The 17,513-nt window shown below is 46.4% G+C and overlaps 1 protein-coding gene and 1 long non-coding RNA gene across 2 annotated transcripts in view; one reads left to right on the forward strand and one right to left on the reverse strand.

Annotated features, from left to right (window-relative positions):
• The window catches only part of FBXW8 (F-box and WD repeat domain containing 8), a 123,674-nt gene extending 108,684 nt beyond the window's left edge, over nt 1–14,990 (forward strand). The window contains exons 9-11 of the mRNA XM_032240879.1: nt 10,463–10,636; nt 13,327–13,435; nt 14,060–14,990. Of these exons, the coding sequence (XP_032096770.1) occupies nt 10,463–10,636; nt 13,327–13,435; nt 14,060–14,206 (430 nt within the window). The 3' untranslated portion in view covers nt 14,207–14,990. The remainder of the gene's footprint in view (nt 1–10,462; nt 10,637–13,326; nt 13,436–14,059) is intronic.
• LOC116525186 lies at nt 481–17,358 on the reverse strand. Its single transcript, XR_004257613.1, has 2 exons — nt 16,608–17,358; nt 481–9,340 (listed from the first exon to the last, which is right to left on the reverse strand). It is a non-coding gene; the product is annotated as an uncharacterized LOC116525186 (long non-coding RNA).
• Nucleotides 17,359–17,513: the final 155 nt, after the last annotated feature.

The raw sequence follows: 17,513 nt of genomic DNA on the forward strand, positions 1-17,513 counted from the left end.
ATTTTGCATAAGAGTTTTATCAGTATAGATAATGAGTTTTTCTGAATGCATATTTTGTCTTTTCTTGCTAAGACTAAGAAGAAAGAGCAATGAGTAATGGTACTGGGGAGTGATACACGTTGGCGTTAGGACTGGCTGCTCCTGTCCATTCCACTTAACCATACTCTGTCTGGTACTCAGTGGGTGTCTAGCACAGTATATTTTCTATTCATTCTAAGATGTACGTTTAAAAAAATTTCACATCTATGAAATCAGAATGGACTTTTATAATTGCATCATAAAATGGCAGCACTTTAAAAAGTTATATAAAGTAATGATGCCTCTTGGAATCAATGGTGTTTTCAATGAAATGAAAGTATATATTCACTGAAGGCAACAATGAATTAATAGCTTAGGAATTGGGACATTTATTAGAAGCTTGAATGAGCCACTAAGGAAAAGTCTGCAGGAAATAATCTTTTTTGTTGTTGTTGTTTTTAGTTTAAACCCTGTCTGGGGTTTATTAAACATTTAGAATCTGTATATGTATGTCTTTCACTAAATTTGGTAAGTTTCATGCCATTATTTTCTTACATAGTTTTTCTGAACTAATAATCTTTCTCCTCCCTTTCTGATAACCTCAATCATGTAAATGTTAAGCCTTATGAAAATTTCCAGTAGGTCACCAAAGCTCTGTTCATGTTCATTCACAAATCTTTGCATCATCTCTGTTGATCTAACTTCAGGTTTACGGACTCTTTCCCGTGTCATCTCCATTCTGCTGTTGAGCCTATCCAATGATTTTTTTATTTCAGATTTCGTATTTTCTTAGTTAAAAATTTCCATTCATTTTATATGTATAGTTTCTGTGTCTCTGCTGAGGTTGTTGCTGTTACTGTTCCTGTGCATTTTACCTTTACCTTGTGGAATATAGCTACACAGGTTCTTTAAAGTCATTGAGGATTCCCAAACTGATTAATCTTAGTGTTGACATCTGTTAATTGTCTTTTTCCCTTTTCCTGTTTGGGTTTTGGTTTGGGATATGTCAAGTAATTTTGAATTGTATTCTGGACATTGTGGATGTTGTGTTAGATACCCTCTGGATCCTGTTATGTAATCCTTCAAAGAATGATTTTTGTTTTGTCTTGCTTTTAAACAGGCAGTCACCCTGATTAGGTTCAGACGGCAAGTTCTGTTTTGCCCTCTGTAGGTGGTGACTCCAATGTCAGTTTGCTTTCCAAAGCTGTTTAATTTCTTTTCTGTTTTTGGTCTGTGCATATGCCACTTGGGGTATTCTGAGGCTTGGCAGTGGTTCAGTCTTAGTTGAGCTCTTAAAGCCTTTGCTGTCCTGCTTTGAATCTGTCCCACATAGCCCAGGGATGAGCCTGGGATTTATGTGGGTTTAGACACAGTACTATGAAATCACTTTTTCTAGGTTCCTCCTCTCTTAATCCTTACACTTTCCAGCCTTCAGGGACTCCTTTACCTTATAGTTCTCTGGTCAGAAAGATGGGGTTTCTGTCAGAGTTCTACCTACCTGCATTGCTGCCACCATGCAGCATGTGACTAGGAACTGTCCTTGGGACACAGCCACAAGAAAGAGGAAAAAACCCACAACAACCCTCATCCCTATTCTTTGGGGACTGCAGGGCCCCCCTCTGTTCCTCTGGTCAGAAGGCTGGAGTTTCTATTGGAGTTTTGGCGTCCTGTACCACCTCACAGTGCTGCATATTGTAGCCCATACTCAGGGCAAGGCTGCAAGAGGAAAAGGGAAAAAATGGGAAACTCCTCCCCATATGGCCACTTCCATAGGTTTGACTCTCCTCTGCAATCCATCAGCTTGGGTTGACTCTCCAGAGTCCTCAGGCGTTTGTATTTGTGTTTTGTCCATAAGTTTTGCTGGCAGTCAGCAGGAGAGAGGCAGTAGTGGGCTTATTCCAACCTGGCCAGAATCAGAACGCCCTCCTTTCTTTTCAGTGACTTAAGTCAGCACTGTAGCCGGTGGTTGAGGGCTGTATTAAATGAGGGCCCTTCCCATTCTGTAGCTCTCAGCCTTCTCATCTGTGATCTGCTCATTTTCGCCAGTGAAACTGGGGATCTAGCAGGGAGAAGCTAATCCATGCTGTGGAGAACCAAGAGTTGGTGCTAAGGGCAAATGCCAGGCTGTAATTGGGTTGCTAAGGCAACAGTCATTGAGCCAGCAAATTCCAGTGTTTTCCCCCATAGTCTCAAGTTTATTTTTTAGGAGCTATAATGAGATTTAATTTACATGCCACATAATTCACCAATTTAAATCGTACAATTTCGTGTTTTTAGTAGGTCCACGAGGTTGTGCAGTCACCACTACAGTCCATTTTAGAACATTTTCATCACCCCAAATAGAAACCCCATACCCATTAACGGCACTCCCCATTTTCCTCATCCCTCCAGCTTTAAGCAACCACTAATCTACTTTATTTCTCTAAGCATTTGCCTGAGCATCTCCTATAAATAGAATGATGTACCTTGTGACCTTCTAGGACTGGCTTATTCCACTTAGCATGTTTTTAAGATAAACCCAATTTGTAGAATATATCAGTAGGTCATTCCTTTTTCTGGCCAAGTAATATTCCCTTGTACAGATATACTGCGTTTTCTTTATCCATTCATCAGTTAATGGACATTTGGGTTGCTTCCACTTTTTGACTATGATAATGTTACTGTTATCATTTATGTGTACGTTTGTATGTGGATGCATATTTTCAGTTCCACTGGGGAAATACACTGGGAGTAGAATTGCTGGCTTTTGTGGTAATTCTGTGTTGAACCATTTGAGGAATTGCCAGACTCTTCTATAGTGGCTGTACCATTTTACATTCCCACCAGCCCTGGATTGAGGGTTCCAGTTTCTCTACCTTGTCACCAACCCTTGCTACTGTCTTGAATTCTAGATTTGCATTTCTCTGACGGCCAGTGGTGGTGAATATCTTTTCACGTGCTTATTAGAGTTGTTTATATAGCCCATGTACAAATCTCTCATCAGATATGTGATTTGCAAAATATTTTCTCCCATTCTGTGGGTTGTCTTTTCACTTTCTAGATCGTATTCTTTGAAGCACACAAGTTTTCAATTTTGATGACATTCCATTTATCTATTTTTTCCTTTTGTCATTTGTGCTGTTGATGTCATAGCTAAGGAACCATTTCTTAACCCAGGCTCATGAAGATTAACTCCTAAGTTTTCTTCAGAGGGTTTTATAGTTTTGGCTCTTACGCTGACGTCTGTGATCCATTTGGAGTTAATTTTTATATATGGTGTGAGGTAGAGACCTAAACTTCATTCTTTTGCATGTGAATATTCAGCTATCCTGGCACCATCTGTTGAAAAGACAATTCTCGCCCCATTCAGTTGTCTTGGCACCACTGTTGAAAATCAGTGGGCTGTAACTTTGAGGGTTTATTCTGGACTCTCAGTTCTATTCCATTGATCTGTATGTCTGTGTTCTGGCACTGCCACACTGCCTGGATTACCTACAGCTTTTTGATTACAATACCTCACCTTTTTTAAAATAAGTAATATACAGTAAACTTCCAAATGTCAGGCATGTCCAACAGCATCACTGTCTATGAAAGTAGCAATATGGATATAGGACATATTCATATGACTTAGTTAATAACTAGAAGTTTTAGTATTTCCAACTTGGGATCCAGTGCCCCTTTTTTGGCCGTATACACGTTATCATCTTTGTTCACTGGGTGGACTTGTTATGGATCTCAGAATGTTGGGTCTAGCAGATCTCTTCAAGACCATCTAATGCTGGACCAGAAAGGTTCAGTGACCAGTCTGAAGGGCTTGTTACTCTTGGCCATATAGAATTTTATGTTCTACTTACAGAGAACTCTAAACTTCAGAGGTACAGACTTAAAATACAGAAAGCACTAAGCCTAGCCTAGTTGGATTAAACTAGCCTAGTTGGATTGAACAGCAACTAGCAAAACATGTATTTCCACTTCTACCTGAAAATACGTGTTTTTCTAGTTGCTGTTTAAAATGAATCTTTCACCGAAGGCCATCGTCAGTGCTTTGTAGATAAAGCTATTGATTTTGGCATATAAGGTTATATTTAAAATCCTCTTTAATAGCCCAAGGTTCAGTGAGACCAAACAGAATCATGTATTGATTTATTTTTTAAAAAAATACTATTTTAAAAATTAATTCGTTCAAAAAAAAAAAAAGCCTCCATTGTAACACCTTATTGCTTGTTCCCTTTATTTTCTGGATAGAAATATAGCTGAAGGTCAGGTCCTCCTTAATGAAACTGCCGAGCCAGACACTGAATAGGCTTCAGCTTGCCGTCAGATACAGTGTGCCTCATTATCATATGGGAGTATTTAATCCAAGCCAATAGGAAGCGCGCCCTGAGTTGTGACCCCCCAATTACAGAGTCTCAGCGCTTGCTTCTTGCCCTGACAAGTATAAAGTTGTGTGCTGTGCTCGTGCCACTGCTGCCTGCTGTTAGAGAGAGAGTGATTGGGGTGTAAATGTTGCATTTGCTCCATCTGCAAGTGTTATAATAAGTTATTCAAAGCTCTTAACACAGGACCAACCAGAGCGTGCCTCCCTCTCACTTCCAGCACGTTTTCCTGCCCATCAGATGGATGCTCCTCTGTTGGAGTCTTTGGAAGGTTCTGGTGTCTTTTGTTTTAATTGGTGGGCTACAGCCGACTCCTATGGTGTGATTTTCATTAGAGAGGGGCTGGAGAGAGGGAGTGTTGGAACCGTCCTCCAAGCCCAACCATGAATATTAAACATAATACAATTACAGCTTTCAGACCAATTATTTTTCTTTTCAATGGGCAAAGTTGATGAAATACTCACTAGATAGGGATTCACAATATCTACCGTTGGCTCCTCTTTGTCCCTGGAATCGGCTGTCTTGGCATGTTTTGGTGCCATTTGCTGTGCTACCTGTTTCCCAGCATCGAGTATTTGGTTCAAGGGCTGAGCCGACGATGGGCTTTGCCAAGGTGCACGGCGTTCGGGCCGGTGCTGCGTGCTATCAGATGTCCGAGGCAGGTACCTGTTTCTTCATGTGAATCTGAATGGCTTGGGTGGACTTGGCATGCTGTGCTGTCTGCTGTTTCTGTCTGTTGACAAGAAGCCAGAGCGGTGCTTCTCTAAGGAGATGTCAGAAAAATGGTTTTCCTTTTTTCTTATGGGGAGACATTAAAGCTGGTTTGGCCTATTTTTTTTTCCTTAGTGATGTAAAAGACACTAAGGCTGTATCTTTTGGTTTATTTGTTTATTTTGTTTGGAGCCATCCATACTGGTATCTAAATACAATAGGAAAACAGATGGCAAACTTTGAACTTCTGGACCAAATTTGTGTTTGCCTTTGTCTCCTTAACAGCCAAACTGTAAATTATGGAGTATAAATATTCAACAGAGGGGCTCTTTATGGAAATCACTATAGCAGAATAGACTCTGATTAACCAAATATGCACTGAAAACTACTTGGTAAACATTTCCGCTCCCCCTTCCCCAGTCCTTTTCAAGTTCCCATTCTGGCCTAAAGTCAGAGTTCCCTTTCCAGCATTTATTCTTCTCTCTTCTCTGCCCACACAGCCCGAGTTCTCTTACCTACACGTGCCTAAGGAGAGGTGTCTGTAAGTGCTCCCGAGAGATGCCTTGGTTTTCAGAGTAGTCTTCATGCTCTCTGCGTCTTTCTGGTCCCAGATCCCTCACTGGCAGATCCGGGACTGAACAGCATTTGTAGCAACGGACCTCTCTGTTCTCCTGCGCTGCCTTGTCAGCTCACATGGCCTAGCAGGAAGAAGAAACAGTCCCTCCTCCGTGTTCTCAAACGATGTGCTGTTACCATCCTATTTTATTTCACCTTATCTAAGAAATAGATGAAAGTATTGTTTTTAAATTATGAAACAGAACAGATGTATGGGAGCATCTAGAAGGTATGTGTACAGTTTCAAGAACAACAGAGAATGCCCACACCTCCACCTCTCAGCTCAGGAAACAGAGGGAGACCAGTACCGCTGAAGGCCTCCCCGTCACGGATGAATTCTTGTTTTTTAAACATGGCAGTGTCCAGAATAAAACACAAAAGCCTCCTTTATTACCCTCATTCTTCTCCAAGGTAATTGCTGTTAATGTTCAAGTTATGTGCTTCCAGAACTTTGTCTTTAAAATTGTTCGGTTTTATTTAAACAGGAAGTATGCACATTCATAATGGGACTGAAAAGCAAGGTAGCATAGAGGGTGAGGTGGGTCCCTGTTCCCAAGAGGCCTCGTCAGCCTCCCTGATTGCGACTGCTCAATGCTGCGCGTTCTGCAGGGCGCGCCCACACACTCACAGCCTGAACATGTCCCCCGGCACATGCCTGTGTACACGGCTGCCAGTCGGCCTGTGTGGTTCTGCCCATTCTCTAATGACTACGCCGGGTCCCACTGTGTGGATGTACCGTGATTGCTTTAACCAGCACTCAGTGGATGAGCTAGGTAATCCTGCCACCTACATCCAGTCATTCCCATTCATGACGGCTTAAGTGTTGTTTCTAGTTTTTCCTGTCAGTATAATTATTTTTCCTTAATAGGTCATGTCTTTTTCTCTCAGGCTGTTTTTAAGACCTCTTTGTCTGTGTTTTCCCATTTTTTAAGTTACACTCTTAGGTATGTATTTCTTTTCCTTTATTGATTAGTGTGCATTGAGTCGGCATGCATGTCTTTCTTTAGTTCTGGGAAGACATGAGCTCTTAACTATCTGCACTGTTTTCTCCTTCCAGGACTGTGGGTGCATGCTGCACCACCACTGTGTCCCTCATGTCTCTTAACCCCCCATTCCTCAGATTTTTCTTCTAATTCACACACTCTCTGATCTGCTTCCAGCCAGTCTCCCGAACTTAATTTCAGGGACTATACTTTCATGCTTTTGTATTTAAAGCAGGAATCTCCACACTCCCCTCCCTGCCTTGGGTGGCCCTTCAGTGTGTTTGATGAACCCACGGACCTGAGCCTGGCGCTTGCCAGCAGCCTCCCCCACCACGCTGGCAACTGAAGTTGCAGCTCACCCTCTCCCATCTGGTTTTCAGCTCAGGTCCGGGGGAAGTCACTTACTATGTGAATTCAGCAATGCCCTTAAAAGTTTGTTAGTTATATTTATCCAGCACTAGTAAGCGTTTTGCAGTGGAAGCGTCAACATGTCTGAAACAGAAGCCTCTTTTGCGACTAAGAGCAGTGCTTTGGTGACTGGCCTTGTGTCTGTGAAACATGTAGAGCTGCCTCCTAGAAGTGGAATTGCTGGCTTGGTGAGGGGCGTGGGGTATTTGGTTGGATATTGCCAAGTCACTCCCTAAAGAAGGATTTCTGCTCGCCTCAGCTGTCTAGGAGTACCTGTCCATGTCTTGCTGCCACACAGCGCCTTGGAGGGCATGTTACCAAACTTTACTTTTGCTGGGTAGATAGGCGACAGGTGGCACTGCATTGTAGTTTTACTGTGTAATTTCTCTTATTACCAGTAAACTTAAACATCTTACACATGTTTAAAAGCCATCAATATTTTTCTGTGAATTGCTTTTTCTTTTCTCTCAATTTAATAATGGGTTTGTCAGTCTTTACTATTTATTTGAAGGCATTTATTTATTATAACACATTAGCCTCTTTGTGGCAAACATTTTCCTCAGTTTGTCATTTGACTTTCTGATTGTTCCCCTTCATAGGAAAAAGTCAAACCCTTTTATGTGTAGTTATCAATCTTTTCACCTTATGGACTTGGTTTTGTTTAGAAAGGCCTTCCCTCCTCGGAATCTTTTTTATAGTATAATTATGTGTAACTCTTTGTGCCCTCTGTAATTTATTTTGTGTAATATAAGTAGCAGAGCTCCAAGTTGAGAAAATTATTACAGAGTATTTTGCCTCTAACTGCTGTTACAAGGGGGTCATTTTTTATTCTATTTTTTAAACTAGATTTTGGCACATAAATTTATATTTGACTGTGTATTACTGAATTCTCTGGGACTGTCCCTTCTCACTGAGAAGTCTACTCACTTCTTTCTGATTTTTATACTTTCATTTTTTCCTTTTGTCTAATTGTACCTGGTTTTTAAAAACCAGTGTAAATTAATGGTGGTGAAAGTGGCCCACTGTTTCTAAAGACAGCATCAGGAACGGTGTGATGTTTCATCCCGTTGCTTTCGGCATCCATGGACATGACCGGCGGTTTTTCGTAGATTCTACTTATCTGCGGCGTCTCGCTGTGGAGTCTGTTACTGAGATTGCATTCGGGTAAGTAGTTTTCTTGGAGTCTGTTGTTGAGATTTCATGCAGATATGTAGTTCTCTTTGATTGTGCTCTCAGGGTTAGGCTTTGGCAACAGAAAGCTGGCTTTGTGGAGAATTTGGAAGCTTTACCTCCTGCCTTTCCTAGGCTGTGGAACAGCTGCCTTAGCCCTGGAGGTGGCTGGTCCTCACAGGTCTGGCCAGTCACTTGTTCCTTCTTTGCAGGGACTGTTGCCCCTTGCTGGCTTCCTCAGTCTATTTGTTATTTTATCTACTTGGATTTTCTGTCCCCTGGGGATTCGTTTTGATAATTCTTATTTATTTTCCCAGAAAGCCGTTTATTCATCTAAGTTTTCAGATTTGGAGATTTTTTAAAATTAATTCAAGAAACAGAAAACCTGAAAAGATTATGGTGACTAAAGAAACAATTACAAAGACAAAAACAGGCTGGGTGCAGTGGCACATGCCTGTAATCCCAGCACTTTAGGAGGCTGAGGCTGGTGGATTCTTTGAGCCCAGGAGTTCGAGACCAGCCTGGCAACATGACAAAACCGTCTCTACTTTAAAAAAAATAAAAAAAGTAGCCAGTCATGTGGCACATGCTTTGGGAGGTTAGACGATCCCGAGGCTAGGAATTTGAGGCTGCAGTGAGCGATGGTGCACTGCTTTCCAGACGGGAGTGAGACCCTGTCTTTAAAAATAATAGTAAAAAACAAAACCTGTACAAAAGAAATTTGATCCCTGGAGTTTTGTTTTTTCCAGGTTAGTCTGACCAAAACATTGAGTAAACTGCCCCCTTCACTGTCATAAAGTGCTCTCAGCTCATGCTTTTTGCCTTGAAATCTGCCTTTTCTAGTATTACAATTGTAACGTCTTTTCCTCCTTGTGTGCAAATGTGTTTTTCACGCGTAGCATGTATTTTTACTTTGTGATCCATCGGCAGCTCCTCTTACTAGGTAGGTTTGCCCTGTGTGCCTCCGTGGACCCAGCAGACACATGAGGTCCCACTTAAGCCATCTGTCTTCTTGTTCTGGTATACTGCCATGCCACTTTCTTTTAGAGTATCCCCAGGAAGTTCACTGCGAGTCCTTTTCTGTTAAAGAAAAAAAAAGGTCTTTATTATGCCTTCCAACTTGGTAGCTAAGCTAGGTTTAGAATTTTTGGTTCAAAATAATTTTCCCTCAGAACTTGGAAAATCAGTGTGTGTGTGTGTGTGTGCGCGCGCGTGTGTGTGCGCGCGCGCGCGCGCGCGTGACTCAGGGCACAGGACATGTTTCACATCTTTTGAGTCAGACATGCATTTATGATCACATTGAATCATATATCATTGTGTTTGTCCTGTTCCCAGAGGGATGGTAGGGTCTTTTCAGGGCAGGAACTGTCTTTTTCCACTTGCATCATGGGGTCTCTTAAACGCTTCTTTACAGTTATTACATGTAATGAATTGGATTTACTTTTAGCCTTTGTGGCTTACTGTGGGAGTTAAGTATGGTGGTGGTTGTAGTAGATAAGAGATTTCTATCCCATTACCTTAATTTATCCTCATGTGAAACATTCACCGTATATAAAAAGTAGTTTTTAAAGAGGTTCTTGAAGAAATGCGGATTATTATAAGGCAAGTAATTATTTCAAGAAGTGACTGCACAGAGTGCACACCCCCTTAACCCTGCTCTGCTGTGTGTAGTCAGGTATAAAGGCGTTCCCTTCCTCAGCTCCAACAAGACAGTGCTGAACTCACAAAGTCGAGTGGATTTTCCTAACGGGTGAGGATCCAGGTGTCTGGCTGTGTAGCTCTTGCCCTTAACAGGTGGTTTTACCCACAGCAAAACTACTGTGTCGGGCAGCACAGCTACTGCTGGGACAGGTTTCTCAGGCCAACCCGCTTGTGCAGCCACAGAGCCAGGCAGATCTCAGCCTCCTCCTGAGTGACGCAGGTGCCCCTTCCCTGTTAAGCAGATCAAGTGGACAGCCACTGTCCTTGGGCTGCGTCTTTCTTGCTCTATATGCTTTTAAACCGTTCTGATTAGACGGTTGTAGGTCCTCCCTGACCCTGTACTAATTAGGAGATAAAAGTCTGATATTATTATTGATGTTTGCAGCTGAGTTCTTTCATAGCAGTGTTGTGCACAGACCAGCACAGCGGAGGGGGAGTTTGTCATTTCAAGCTTTGACGCTAACCCCATTTCCCTTCTGTGCTTTTCTTGGGCCTGTCCAGGGTGAGGATCCACGACCTCCGCACCAGTAACATCGCGCTGTCACTCTCTGCCCACCAGCTTGGGGTCTCTACTGTGCAGATGGATGACTGGAAGATCGTCAGCGGAGGCGAGGAAGGCCTGGTGTCCGTGTGGGATTATCGGATGAACCAGAAGCTGTGGGAGGTGTATTCTGGGTAAGATGCATTCTAGACACTCTTGGGAGTTTCTAGTAGGAAGAGGGAAGGCAGCCGTAGTCAGCCTGCACCAGGCACAGTGCTAAATGCCCCCTACCCCTGGGCTTCACTGGGTGAACCCTCACTGTGACATCATTCGGATCGCCACAGTTCAGACCCAGCTTTCTCTAAGAATGAAAGTACTATTTAGGATTCCTTCATCTCAATAAGCAGAAGAGGTGACACCCCACCTGCTCACAGGCGGAAAGCAGGGCTGTCCCAGCCCGCCGTCCTCCACTCGAGCCCATCACGGGTAATCACGGTCTTCTGCCCCGTGCATAGACTTCGCTCATGATGTTTAGATAGAAGACCATTTAGGACCGAAGGGGTTCAGGCTCCAACAAAGGAGAAATTTGTCATCATCCACCTTTAACACCACTATTCGAGATATAAATAGATACTATCCTCAGCACAGGCTGGCTTTACAGATGTAGGTTTCAGCCAATGGCGCCTGACTGGTTAAGACATTTTCATTGAGCCTGCCCCTTAAGTTTAAAGCAGCAGCCTGGGGCAGGCTGGAGGCCACCACCTCTACCTGGCCCCTCAGGCCTCGAATAGGAGACACTGCTTTTGAGACAGGTAGGGACAGAGGCAACTGGTCCTCTCCCTCACTGCCCCTCAGTGCCGCTGTGAAGACATTCTGCCAGGCATGTTGGCATGTACCTATGGTCCCAGCAACTCAGGAGGCTGATGGGGGAGGATTGCTTCATGGAGCCCAGGAGTTTGAGGCTGCAGTGATTGTGCCACTGTACTCCAGCCTGGGGAACAGAATGAAACCCCATCTCTCTAAAATAGAAGATTCTGGGCCAGTAGGCTATGAGCATGACAACACAGATGAGCAGAAACAGGGCGAGGCCCTCGCACATGAACTGAGACGTGCTCCCCGCTTCCTGCAAATCCAGATAAACGCAACCGCGGAGAAGCAGCATAGTCTTCCTTCAAGTGCAACGGCAGCAATTTGACAGAAGTCTCCACGAGGCGGCAGGGGTAAATGCAGAATGGGCTTCTTCCTTGGAGGGCGGTGCTGGCGAACAGTGTGGCCGGCAGATTTTATCAGAGTCCAGGTCCTGCCCAGCCTGCCCCTTGCTGTGGCTGTCCTGTCCCAGAGGCCTCAGCCCTTTTTCTAGTTCCATGGTGATGCACTAGATTGCCACCAGGTGGCACCAAACAGCAACTAAAACTCCCGCAACAGAATTCCGGGAAGCATTTGCCCTGGAGGAAAACCTAGTATTTGTTGTAAAGCAATGACTGGATCTGCGATCCAGGTCCTCAGGGATGTCGCCAGCCCCAACTCCAACAGCTCTCATTTTTCTCTCTGCAAAGCTTCATTCCCTGGAACAGGCCACTGAGATGAAGCCTGTGTAAGGACGGCCTTCCCCAGGGTGTGGTCCTGTCCCAGCACGGCCTCTGTCCCTCACTGTTTCTAGACAACACAAGGCTCACAGACACAGTCTCCTGCCCAGACCTCTCTGACTTGCTCAAGTCCTCACCTGCTGCCAGGCCCTATTCACTTATAGCCCCGGGCTGGCTGTCCTTTGGCTGCTGTCATGGCCCTCCCGCTGTCTACTTCAGTCCCTCCAGCCCAGGTCCTCTCAGGGTTCTCCCTTTGGTCCTCGCCTGCCTGACAGGGCACCATGCATCTGCCAGGCTGCAGGCCTCCACCAAGCCTGCCCTCCCTCCCTCTGTGGGGCTGTCTCATCCTCCAGGCCCCATGCCAAGTCTGCCACCACTCTCCTCCTGTGTGTGTCCCCACCCCAGGGAGGCAGGGCTCCAACTGCTCCCCAGCTTCCCTCCCAAGAGTCCTGTGCGTTAGTCAAGGGGTGCAGCCCCAGCCATCCTGGGATCAGCCACACAGGCGTTGTGCCTCCTGCGCCCCCTCCTGGCAGACCCTTTCAGCCTGCTGTGCCTCCCAGCGCTTCATTCTGGGTCACACATTCTTTGTAGCTTGTAAGGTCCCTCGTGCTTCAGAAGCATTGGTCACATTTTCTGGTACTGCATCTTACCTTCTTCACTAGCTAGGGCCCTCCCTGGGGCAGACATCCACCTGGATAAGACATCTTTTTAATCCAGCGTCTCCTGGCTCAGTGCCTTGGCCACGGCAGGGACTCCACGAAAGGTTCAGAACCAACACAAGCCTCTGTTCAACAAACATAGAACCATTTTGTTCCAAGATTTCCCGAACGTGCTTTCACCACCCAGGGTACATGCATCACTGCAGCCCTGTAAGCAGGGTGGAGGCGCCTTTAATGGACTGACACTTAACATGCCCCCAGTGCCCTCTAGATGATGGGGCGCCTGGCTGGGAGAGCTCAAGGGACTTGCCCAGGGAGGCAGCGAGGGACCTGTCTGTTGCATGTGGCCGATCTGTCTCCAGTAGGATGTATCCGGAGAGTACCAGGTTGCTGGGGTAGACGCCAGCATGGGTTCGGGGCACGTAGACCGTTTTACAGAGTCGTGCCCAGAGTGTGGCCTTGTCACCTGAGCTTTGGGAACTGAGGTGAGACACTGCTCCCTCCTGTGTAAAAGAGAAGCTTAGCTTCGTGGGTTCTAGAATCCCTGCAGCTCTGAAGCCCCTGGTCCGCAGCAGCAAGGGCAGGCGTACGCAGGCCCCATGGACGCGGCCTTCTGAGCTCTCTCCCGCTGCCTTCTAGACACCCCGTAAAGCACGTCTCATTCAGCAGTCGCAGCCTCATCACGGCCAATGTGCCCTGCCAGCCGGTGGTGCGGAACGCCGATCGGGACAACTTCACTCCTCACAGGTGAGCAGTGGGCAGGGCTGGATCTGCCCGTGTTCAGAAGAGACCATCTTAGTTTGATTGATGTATAGAATCCCCCTCCCCAACCCTGCAACACACTGCATCCTATGGGCCATGCCGTTAGGCAGGGCCCTGCATTTCTAGGAAGTGGGAACATAAACGTGGATGCTGACCTGTACTGAGCTCCCAGCGTCTGAAGCGGGACAGCCCTGTGGGGCGGGTCCACTCTGCCGGCCGCATAGAGAGGGAGGAAGCCATATGCTGAGGGGGCTGCTGTGCTTAGAATCCGGTCATGGGGGTGAGATCCCGTCCTCGAATCGAGTCCTCGCACTCAGTCTGCTGCGTGACTTGGCTGCCAAGCAAGAGACGCCCCCCGCCCAGCCCCCTTGCAGGTAGGCGCAGATGCCTCTGTCATTAGACGTGGCCTGGCCTCCTTGCTTCAGCGCCTCGCCCTGTGACACTCGCTGCGCCCACCTGCTGACCACTAAGCCCGGGACTGTGAGTGACGGACACTGTGTGCCAGAGGACACCTTTGTGAAGATGAACCTCTGTGTGGTCTCAGGCGAATGCGGCCAGGGCGAGGGCCAGCGAGGCAGCCCTGACCTGTCGTTCTCTTTGTGCTCTCTCTAGACACCGGGGGCTGATCCGTGCCTATGAGTTTGCGGTAGACCAGCTGGCCTTCCAGAGCCCGCTCCCTGCCTGCCGTTCCTCCTGCGACACCATGGCCACTCACTACTACGACCTTGCACTGGCTTTTCCCTATAACCATGTTTAGAGAAGTGCCTCAGCTGGGAGCAAGGAGAAAAATGGGAAGAACCAGTTTTACCCATCTTAAAACCACAGGCAGCTCCGCACAGGGGCAGAAAGCAGCCCTAGGCACGCGCCTGACACACGAGTCTCCCCTGTCCCTACCCGATTGCCCCCAGCACCTGGGAAAGCTGCCATTTGCTGGGGCTCAAGTCCCACATGCTGCCGACTCGACTCAAACGTAGCCCAGCTGTGGCACCCGCAGCCATCCAGCCACCCTGGCCTTGGATCCCTGGCCGCCCTGGGCCTCTCGCCGGGGTCCCACACAGCCCCTGCTCGGCTTCTTTCCCCTTTTCCTCTGAGGGCCTTTGCATGGGCCTGTCCCTGGCCTCCAAGGCAGTATCTCCACGTCCGTTTCCCTGTATTTACTTAGGGTGCTCCGCTGCGACCTCGCCGCCACCACCTCCCAGCATCAAGCTGGTGGGGCCGTACCTTCTCCTCATAGCTTTACCAGGGTTTATAATTATATACTTACACAGTTTAGTCATTAATAACTCTTTTTGCTAACTATTGTGTCTATCATATGTGATATAAAGTAAATATTTTCTAAATATTGACTAAGCAGCCATCAAGATGAAACAGCACATGAGAAAACAGAGCCGCCGTTTCCAAAGCATTCTAGAAGCAAGCCATTGCCTTACTGTTGATTTTCAACACTTCTAAACACAATGGCATCCACCTACTATACCTTCAGAATGTCAAAGCAAAAACTGATAGAACTACAAAGAGAAGTAAAATCCATTCTCACAGCAGGCGATCAGCAGACCAACTCAGTGAGAAAAACTTAAAAGATCTGGAGGATTTACTTAATATCCCTAACAAGCTGGATCCAGTAGGTGTGTAGAGAATTTCAGACACACGTAGACCACGCACAAAAGACCAGCACGTATGAAGGCCACGGAGAACGTCTCAGATGTGCAAAGATTTACACCATTAAGGCCACATTATAGAATCGCCCCCCACTGTGACGCATTGCACCCTGTGGGCTATACCCTCAGGCAGGGCCCTGCTTTTCTAGAAAGTGACCCCAATGCAGGATCACAAGGAATCAACAAAAAGCAAAATAGACACTCCCGAGTTAACTTGGACTTCAAAAGGTTACTAAAAACAAACAAAATATAAACTCACTAGACTGGGTTGACAGTAAAAGCGCCAAATATAAAACCCAGGGCTCATGAGACTGAGAGGAGCTGTCACCTCGGCTTAAGGCGGCAGCAGCCCCAAAGCAAGCAGAGGGAAGAGCTTAATTCAGGACAAAAACAGACACCAATGGAAGAGAAAACCGATAGCTAACGGAAAGCCAAAAGCAGGTTTCCGTGGGGGTGGTTTCTGTAGGTGGAGTACTGCTCTGTCACCCAGGCTGGAGTACAATGGCCTGATCTTGGCCCACTGCAACCTCAGCCTCCCAAGTAGGGATTACAGCCGCCCGCCACCACGCCCAGCTAATTTCTGTATTTTTAGTAGAGACAGGGTTTTGCCACGTTGGCCAGACTGGTCTCAAGCTCCTGACCTCATGATCCGCCTGCCTTGGCCTCCCAAAGTGCTGGGATTACAGATGTGAGCCACCACACCTGGCCCAAAAGCAGTGTTTAAAAAAAAAAACAAAAACTCTGGATAAAACAAAAAGGTACAAGGGGCTATGCGGAAGAGAAAAGGAAGTGATGAGGAGGTAGGAGAAGCACCTTTCATGTGGGAATCGTTCGCCCACACTCATCCCACTCATCCCAGCAGAAAAGTCCTCAGCTGCACATGTGTATGTATCAGAGGGAAGTGCTTGCCATTACTCAAAAACCTAGAACTTTCAAGTCATGAAGGTTCTGGATCAGAGTGCTTAAGATAGCCATTCCACATTCATCTCCAAATACACAGGGGAACGGGGCAGACAGAGCTGCAACCGGGAAGCATCACCTCCCTGTCCAGAGAGCGCTGCTTTCTTTCAGCCCCTGCCTTCCTGCCAGGCAGATGGACCAGAGGGTTTTCTGCTTCCTTTCAACCAGATGGCTTCCTAAATGGAGACAGCCTGTAGGTAGCAAATGCAGGATTTTGCTTACTTTTGTTGTCGTCATGTGGTCAGACTGCTCACTGGTGACCTCGCTCCATAAGCTGCTCTTCGAGCCCCGCCCTTTCTCTCATAGTCTTAATGCATCTGGACCACTGGGGAAAATGTTTTTCTTTTCAAAAAGCAGCCCCATCCAGTCTGCATTCACAGTTCATTTTGCAGGTACATTCTCCCTTCCTAACTTTGCAGCAATTAGAGATAACAAACTTTAAAAGACATTAGACCCAGAATTCAGCCAGCCAGCAGCTGGTCCAGCATAAAAATGTCACAACTGCAGCCCCTCCCACGCCAAAGCCTGTTCGTAACGTACCTGCTGTTCATGAAAGTTGCCTGGGTCTTGTAAAGATTGACTGGACCCAAACTGCAATCTTCAAGCACGCCAACTTCAGGCAAGCGTTTTCTGCTTCAAACCTGAATGTCCTGGAATAAATCACACTGACAGGGAAAGGATAAAGGCTCTTTGATAAGCCAACATTTATCCAAATTAAGCCACCTTACCTTTATCCAGACCCTTTCACAAGTTCTGAGTTTTTAGGGATGAATCCTCTCCTTTAGTCCCCTCAAAGACTCCTCCATCTGTGGCTCCCCTAAAGGTAGAAGACACTCAAGCATGCCCGGGGGAGCTGGGCAGAGAAACACCGAAGGTCTCATGTCTCATCTCAAAACACTGTCGGACTTGCTTTCTACTTCATTATGTCCGTATTGTTCTGATAGTAAATGCTTTGAAAGTGTTTATTGTGAAGTTATTTTAGCACTCGGGCAAGGCATACAGTGATAACCCTGGCATGCCACAGTTCCAGCTCTCTTCCCACCCCCTTGAAATCTTACCTCCCACCATGGCTTTGTTTTGTAAACCCTCAGGCAAGTGGTTTTTCCCAGAACCTCCACTACAGCCCAATATCCAAGAAACCCGCAGCATTATACAGTAAGTCCTCACCAACTGTCTTTAATAGGTATTCTTAGAAACTGCAACTAAGCAAAATGATGTATAATCAAACCAATTTTGGCTGGGTGCAGTGGCTCATGCCTGTAATCCCAGCACTTTGGGAGGCCAAGGTAGGCGGATCACCTGAGGTCAGGAATTCAAGACCAGCCTGGCCAACATGGTGGAAATCCTGTCACTACTAAAAATACAAAAATTAGCCAGGCCTGGTAGCATGCACCTGTAATCACAGCTCCTTGGGAGGCTGAGGCAGGAGAATCACTTGCACCGGAA

Source organism: Sapajus apella, unplaced genomic scaffold, assembly GCF_009761245.1.
Source record: "Sapajus apella isolate SASKATOON/1434 unplaced genomic scaffold, GSC_monkey_1.0 scaffold2, whole genome shotgun sequence".
Taxonomy (NCBI): domain Eukaryota; kingdom Metazoa; phylum Chordata; class Mammalia; order Primates; family Cebidae; genus Sapajus; species Sapajus apella.